The 8,309-nt window shown below is 41.7% G+C and overlaps 1 protein-coding gene and 1 long non-coding RNA gene across 3 annotated transcripts in view; both read right to left on the reverse strand.

The window, feature by feature from the left end:
- Window positions 1-1,772: 1,772 nt before the first annotated feature.
- LOC119417775 (tumor necrosis factor receptor superfamily member 14) lies at window positions 1,773-5,851 on the reverse strand (the record flags this gene model as incomplete). The annotated part of the gene is given in 4 exon segments (XM_037685060.1): window positions 1,773-1,945; window positions 2,051-2,138; window positions 2,589-2,696; window positions 5,767-5,851. Coding segments are annotated over 4 exon segments (424 nt in total), but the record flags the coding sequence as incomplete, so codon positions are not given.
- An 894-nt stretch (window positions 5,852-6,745) lies between these two features.
- LOC119417776 overlaps window positions 6,746-8,309 on the reverse strand; it is a 6,148-nt gene continuing 4,584 nt past the window's right edge. For both annotated transcript variants that reach the window (XR_005187156.1, XR_005187157.1), the window contains exon 3: window positions 6,746-6,816. This is a non-coding gene — a long non-coding RNA (uncharacterized LOC119417776). The remainder of the gene's footprint in view (window positions 6,817-8,309) is intronic.

An 8,309-nucleotide genomic window follows, 5' to 3' on the forward strand; every position in this document is an offset into this window, starting at 1 on the left:
TCGTTGTTGGAAGGTGATATATAAATAATGTATTTTATTATTATTATTATTATTATTATTAACTCTGCATAGTGTCACAGAAAACTGGGACTTTTGATAAGTAAATTTATTTTTTGGGGTTTGGTTTGTTGCGTCTTACCCGTGTGGTTTTTATATTTATTTTGGTTGCTGCACGTTTTGCTGTCGCTTTGATGAACTCACATTAAAGTTTTGGCAAAAGTGTTTTCGTCGGATGACCTTCCTGACGACCCTCACCATTTACCCGGGCTTGGGACCGGCACAAGAGACACACTGGCTTGTGCTCCCTAGTGGCTGGTTTCAAAGACCATGAGGAGGAAGAGGTCCTGGGATGGACTGGAGACCTGTCCAGGGTGCACCCCACCCCTCGTACAGTGATTGATGGACATGGGCACCGGTGACCCCCATGACCCTAAAATGGAAGAAGCAGGTAAAAGATGATGGATGGGGCGTGTGGGTACCAGTGGGATTATTTGGGTGGCGATCAGGCCTCTTCTTAGTCCCTGTTCCATATCTGTTCTTTTAAAGCATCTGGTGGAGGTGGACGTGCAGTTGGGATGTGCAGACTCGCACCAGGAAAGTCCATGGACTCTTCTTCTTTCTGGTGCGCTGGCTGAGAAGACTGACACTGAGCTGTACCCCATGTGGATGGGACAGTGTTGCTTAGCGTATGATGTTATCATCTCGCCCTGCTGGTGTGGAGCAGAGTGACTGATCGTACCTGGATCATACGTCATGAACTGAACTGTGGTGCAGAACAGCTGGAACTAATCTTGGCTCACTGGTATTTCTGCTACTTTTTCTTGATTACCCCTTTTCAGACTTTAGCTCCTCCGTCTAGTTTACATCTTCTTTAGGAGGTTTTGAACACAAGTTGAATCTTTTGTTCTTGTCTCTGTTCCTCGCTGTGCTCGTGTGAAGCTGTGACGCACCAACGCAACGCTACAACAGCAGGCAGTATTCTTCTGTGAGCCTTGGGCTGGATGTTCTCCAGTAGCTTCAGAGTCTCTGAGCTTCACAGAACTGAATCTTGTTTTGATCCACTGAAGAGAGGCTGCAAACAGAAGCTGTTCCTGCTCTCACCAGATGTTTCATCCTGTGAAGAAAAGCAAAGTAAGCTATGAATAGGTTAGCTAGCTAATTCATCATTTAAGTAGCATCTTTTCTAAATGCAACAAGTTGACTAAGAAAAGAAAGAGAGTAGACATCTTGGTGAAGAGGTTAAATGGTCTCAGGGTGCTGCTGAAGTGATTTTTCTTCAAAGGTTCTTAAAACCAAAGAGAACAAATGTCTCCCAGCAGTGGATCAGAACCTCCTGATTTATTTTGTGCCTCCTCCTCCATCAGCTGGAGGCTCACTAACAGCTGCAGATTACTCAGACTCACAGAGAGTCGGGGACGTGGTGAATGTTCTACATCCAGTCGGAACTTCTGTCAACATGGAACTTCTGATAAAACCATGCCTTCTTCTCTGATGTTTGGATTCTGTGGAGACATCAGTGATACTTCTGATGGATCTGGTTTGGACTTTTTGGTAACAAATTAAGAGAAACATTTAAACGTTAAACATTTAAATAAATAAAAAATGTAGCAAACAATAAAAATGAAAACACCTCGTGTTCTATTGAATAATCTTTATTTGGTTTATTTTTAAAACAATCTAAAACATCTAAGAAAAAAATCAGACATTTTCATGAGGGGTAAAATATAAAAACAAACTATTTATTCATCAAAGAGTCGTCATAGACTTTACCTGTTTTTTTCTTTTTTTCTTTATGTATAAAATCGTAGTTACAGCGAGGCCAGTCAGTACTGCAGCAGCAGCCACCACGACTCCAGTCACAATCCCTGTGAAACTTTTCTCTCCACATTCTGCATCAGCTGAAGCTGTTCCTGCTTTTATCAGCTGAAGTTTTAACGTTTCACATCTGGAATAACAGAGAGACACTTTGACAGAAAAACAAACGCAACCACCTACCAGCTGTTGTTAACATCCAGATGTGTTTATTTATGTATTATAGAGAATCTCTTACCGTGTGTGAGGCTGACAGGAAGTGACTGATCCGTCTGAAAACGTTCCTGTGCTGCAGTCAGAACACTCGGTGTCTGAGGACGACGTTCCTGCAGAAAGACGAGGACACTGACTCAGCGTCCACACATCAGGTGGTACATGGGATCAAAGTGAACACTGAAGATTCTCTGTGGAGCCTGACACACTTGCGCTTCAGCTGTCCTAACATAAGATGACAGATTTTTCTACTTTAAGTGTTTGTAAAATTCAAAAGATGCCCTCCTGGCGCGCCTCATAATTAGTCTTCAGTGAGAAAAAACAACTGTTCGACTTTGAGAAAATGTTCTCTACCAGCTGTGGTCAAACATTTTAATGAATAATGAAGAAACCAACAAGTGCAGTCATTTTTACTGCTTTTCTCATTCACAATAAAATCTCAGTGGAACTTCACCTCTGGTCTAGTTTGGGTCTCATGGGTCCGTACGCCTGAGGATTGAGTGACTCATTTATTACCTGATAAACATTTGCTTTACGTAGATCTGAAAAACAAATAAACCAACCTGTTTTGCTGATGTATTGTCCCGGTTTACAGAGTTTGAATCCCTCCAGAGGTTCACAGATTGTGTCTGATGTCTGCGTACACGCCTGCTTTACCTTCAGACCAAATCCTGTTGAAACATGAAGACATTACACAAACAGACAAAACTCTGATTCATTCAATTCAATTCAGTTTATTTATATAGCGTCATCACAACAGAAGTTATCTCAGGCACTGGCATCAGAACTATTTGTAATGTGGGGGGACGCACTGGTGGTGCGTGTGTACGTGTACGCGCACACACACATACACACACCACTAGTGTGCAAAGTGTACACCAGTGGTTTGTGTAAATTCAGATGTGGGGTTTAAAGACATTTCAACTTTAATGCACCTGAACACACAGCGTCTCTTACACCTGCAGCGTCTTACAGCGTCACACACTTAGCTACAGACGTAGCGCTCCACTTCTCTCAAGCATCCTAACCATGTAGTTTATGATTCCTACCCCCACCACCACCACCACCACCCCTGTAACATCTGCTCGCTACACAGAGGTGTCTCCACCTCCTCCCCCTGTGAGTGCCCTGCCAAGGGGAGAAACACTGCTGCTGTGGAGTTGCAGGTAACCAGGAAAACCTGGAGTGGACTTTTAGTGGTTTGAGTATTCTCTTAATAATCAAGTGCAATGGATTTGTTCACCAAGAAAGACAAACAGCGCAGAGTGAACTAATATTTCATGGTAAATGTGGGGAAGTCCAAATTAACTTTATTTTTAATGTGGTGGGGACACGTCCCCTTCACATATAATTGATGGGATGCCTAAGATCTCAGGGCACTGAACAAATACAGGTGCTGGCCATAAAATTAAAATATAATGAAAACGTTGATTTATTTCAGTAATTTCATTCAAAACGTGAAACTTTTATATTATTTTCATTCATTACACACACTGATCTATTTCAAATGTTTATTTCTTTTAATGTTGATGATTATAACTGACAACTAATGAAAACAACAAATTCAGTATCTCAGAAAATTAGAATATTACTTCCATCCGTCCATTATCTTTTACCCGCTTCTTCCATTTTGGGTCACGTGGGTCGCCGGTGCCCATGTCCAGCAATCACTGTGCGAGGGGCGGACAAGTCTGGACAGGTCTCCAGTCCATCAGAGGACACATAGAGACAAACGAGACAAAAACCATTCTCTCTCACTCACACCTAGGGACAATTTAGAGTTACCAATCAGCCTAACATGCATGTTTTTGGTCTGTGGGAGGAAACCGGAGTACCCGGAGAAAACCCACGCATGCACGGAGAGAACATGCAAACTCCACCCAGAAAGGCACCCAGACCGGGATTTGAACCAAGGACCTGCTCGCTGAGAGGCAGCAGCTCTGCCAGTTGCGCCACCATGTTGCCCCAAAATATTAGACCAATTAAAAAAAAAGATTTTTAGAACTGTTGGCCAACTGAACAGTACAAACATGAAAAGTATGAGCATGTTCAGCATCAATACTTAGTTGTTGCTCCTTTCACCTGGATTACTGCATCAATGCGTCGTGGCATGGAGTGCATCAGTCTGTGGCTCTGCTCAGGTGTTCTGAGAGCCCAGGTTGCTCTGATCGTGGCCTTCAGCTTTTCTAATTGTTGGGTCTGGTGTGTCACATCTTCCTCTTCATAGATTTTCTATGGGGTTAAGGTCAGGCCAGTTTGTTGGTCAATTAAGAACAGGGATACCATGGTCCTTTAAACCAGGTACTGGTATCTTTGACACTGTGTGCAGGTGCCAAGTCCTGTTGGAAAATGAAATCTGCATCTCCATAAAGTTGGTCAGCAGCAGGAAGCATGAAGTCTCTAAAACTTCCTGGTAGATGGTTGCGTTGACCTTTGACCTCAGAAAACACAGTGGACCAACACCAGCAGATGACATGGCCCCAAACCATCACCGACTGTGGAAACTTGACACTGGACCTCAAGCAACGTGGATTCTGTGCCTCTCCTCTATTCCTTCAGTCCCTGGGACCTTGATTTCCAAAGGAAATGCAAAATTTATTTTCATCGGAGAACATAACTTTGGACCACTCAGCAGCAGTCTCAGGCGAGATGCTTCTGATGCTGTCTCTTGCTCAAGAGTGGCTTGACACAAGGAACGTGACAGCTGAAACCCATGTCTTGCATACGTCTGTGCGTGGTGGTTCTTGAAGCACTGACTCCAGCTGCAGTCCACTCTTTGTGAATCTCTCCCATAATTTGGAATGGGTTTCTAACCCTAACCGGGAGGAGACCCAGAGGAAGACCCAGGACACACTGGAGGGACTATGTTTCTTGGCTGGCCTGGGAACGTCTCAGGATTCCCCCGGAGGAGCTGGACCAAGTAGCTGGGGAGAGGGAAGTCAGGGCCTCCCTACTTAGGCTGCTACCCCCACGACCCGACCCCGGATAAGCGGAAGAAAATGGATGGATGGATTTTGTTTCACCATCCTCTCCAGGGTGCAGTTATCTCTATTGCTTGTACATTTTTTTTCTACCACGTCTTTTCCTTCCCTTCACCTCTCTATTAATGTGCTTGGACACAGAGCTCTATGAACAGCCAGCCTCTTGCAATGATTTTTGTGTCTTGACCTCCTTGTGCAAGGTGTCAATGGTCGTCTTTTGGACAACTGTCAAGTCAGCAGTTTTCCCCATGATTGTGTAGCTACAGAACTAGACTGAGACCATTTAAAGGACTTTGCAGGTGTTTTGAGTTAATCAGCTGATTAGTGTGGCACCAGGTGTCTTCAATATTGAAACTGTTCACAATATTCAAATTTTCTGAGATACTGAATTTGGGGCTTCATTAGTTGTCAGTTATAATCATCAACATTTAAATAAATACATTTGAAATATATCAGTCTGTGTGAATAAGATATACAAGTTTCATTTTTTGAATGGAATTACTGAAATAAATCAACTTTTTCACGATATTCTAATTTTATGAACAGCACCTGTATATTCACATTCATACAAGTCAATTAATAACATTAATATCTGATTTTTTGTTCTGCTGTAATCAAGCATAGCTTTATTTTATCAGATATAGTAACCAGTGAAAAGTAATAAAATAGACACATGTGAATTTATTTGCAGAAATTAGACATAAACTGTGGAGAAGATTTATTTCTACTGCAACAGAAAATGTGAAAAACAGAGACCCACCTGAATCACAGATAGAACATGAGATGCATTGTTTCTGTTCATTGGCTTTAGCCATATAAGTCCCATTTCCACACGGATGACAGAACGTGTTAATGGCCTTTGTACAGTCTCGTTTTACTAGGCTTCCTGCAGGAAAATAAAACAAGTATTTCATTTAAAATACTCTTATTGCTGTTGTTGTTCTTTCAGCTGCTTTCTTCAGGAGTCTTCTCAGCTAGCGAACACGAGTTTACGATTTGGCAATTGTTTTACACCAGATGTCTTTCCTGATCAACCTGGGTTCAAACCTGTAGCCTCAGGATTATAAGACCACGGCACTGACCACCGAGCTGCAATCAGATTTGGTTTATTTGCCATATGAAAAAAAAAAAAAACCCCGTTAAAACAAGAACAACAGGAACAAAAGAAGATTGAGTCGAAGTGGAGCTCCCATCAGTGCGGCCATACTGTGGCACTCGTGACGTCACCCAACAACAGCGGCAAAGTACTCTAATAACATTGAAGTGAAAATGCATTTAAAACCTCTAAAACAAGCTAACATGCTTAACAACTGAACAGACAACAATCAAACAACTCTGCCACTTTCTTTGTTGAGGTCTAAGTTTGATTATGTCATTTATTTAATCATACATGTTAAACTTCCAGGTTTTAGTCAAACAGATCCAGTTTCTCTAAGCTTCAACTTCAAACCACACTGCAGTCACTGTCCTTTGGAATTATGAAACCCAGTTTTTTGCTTGTTTTTTCTTGTACCATTAACATAAAATTATCAGCAGCAGTTTTCATTCAACCTTTATTTATACAGGTTAGTCTCACTGAGTCACGAGGACTCATTTACAAGAGAGACCTGTTTTAAACAAAAATGAGGTACACACAACAATACATTTTTTGGTGTATATGTTAAAACAAATTTAATTAAAAAAAACTGGTTAAAAATATACTCATTTGGTTCTTACCAGGAGGACACATAGGACAACATTTCATCCCGATCTGATACTCTGTGAGATGACATGTGAGGGAACGGACACTGAAGACTCTCATTAAAATGATCTGTGGAGATAATAAAGGTTTGTTTTAGAACAATGAAACTTTCATTTCATCAGTATCAGAACTACTGCACAAGAAGAAACTGAAGTTTGCCACAGTGGTGCTCTTCCACGTTGTTTTTCTGTAGAAGAAATGATGACAACTGTTTTTACTAAGCTCATATGTTTGTCTGACAGCTGTAGTTCATGAACTCTGTTTATAAATGAAACTGAAAACTCGCAGCCTTGTGTTCCACAGATTGAATCAAAGATCTCATGCAAACAGCACTCAGAGTGTGTTGGGGATCAGCCTCAGCTGCCACCAAACCAAATGGTAGTAGCTGTAAAACTGACTGTAGCCATGTTTGTGTTTGATAACATGGTGGTCATCGTAAACTTAGATGACCCCAAATATGAATCAGCTGCAGACGTACAGTCTGTGATTATTTTCTGAGGCCATGTCCACACGGGAATGCTCTTTCTAAAGATGTTTTTTTTTTAACTAGCACGTTTAGGGTTGTAGATCTATGACTCTGGAACACCAAAATGCTCAAAATTAAATAAAACATTATGAAATAAGACAAGTTTTCATTTTTATTCTTTTATTTCATAATTGTGTTTTTTCATAACAGATTATTTATTTCATAGACTCTTCAGTAGAATGACTTCAGCTGTCAATCAACGTCAGTGGGTTGGACCTTCACGCCCACTGGCTGATCCTGCACATCCGTTAGTTTACCTGCTCACAGGTACAGCTAGCACAGCAGCTAGCACAGCAGCTAGCACAGCAGCTAGCACAGCAGCTAGCATAGCAGCTAGCACAGCAGCTAGCAGCGACTTGCTCGGTCAACAGTTATGAAGGATGCAGAGTTGCATGAACTTGGTTCAGCCCAGGTAACTTTAGCAGATCAAACAGAGGATCACGTTCTCAGAGGATACAGGTGTCGTGACTCGTGACAAAAAGTGAGTTGACTGAAAAAAATCAACTGGCGCCACGAGAGCGCACGGGAGGACTCGCTGTTTTAGTTCTTTGAATATAACAAGATTAACACTAGCCGTACCTGTGAGCAGGTAAACTAACGGACATGAAGGATCAGCCAGTGGGCGTGCAGGTCCAACCCACTGACGTTGATTGACAGCTGAAGTCATTCTGCTGAAAAACAACATTATGAAATAAACTATCATGAAAAACACAATTATGGAATAAAAGAATAAAAACAAGTTTTTTTTTTCTTATTTCATGTTTTATTTATGTAATTTTGAGCATTTTGATGTTCCATAAATGACGTCGTTGTTTTCAAAAGGTTGTGTTTAAGCCGTCCACACAAAAACGCACCAGTGGCGTTCAAAGATTCCCTTCTCACGCTGGAGCCCCGTGTCATAAAAGAACATTTAGGAGCTCCTAAAACACCGCGGACACAAAGCTGAAACAATAACCAGCGTGCACAGAGTGCTGTTCCTCTGTGGACAGCCTGAACTGAGGCAGTGAGACCTGGAGTTGCTGAAGGCTCTTTAAAA

This window comes from Nematolebias whitei, chromosome 11 (assembly GCF_014905685.2).
Source record: "Nematolebias whitei isolate Nwh7 chromosome 11, NemWhi1, whole genome shotgun sequence".
NCBI lineage: Eukaryota > Metazoa > Chordata > Actinopteri > Cyprinodontiformes > Rivulidae > Nematolebias > Nematolebias whitei.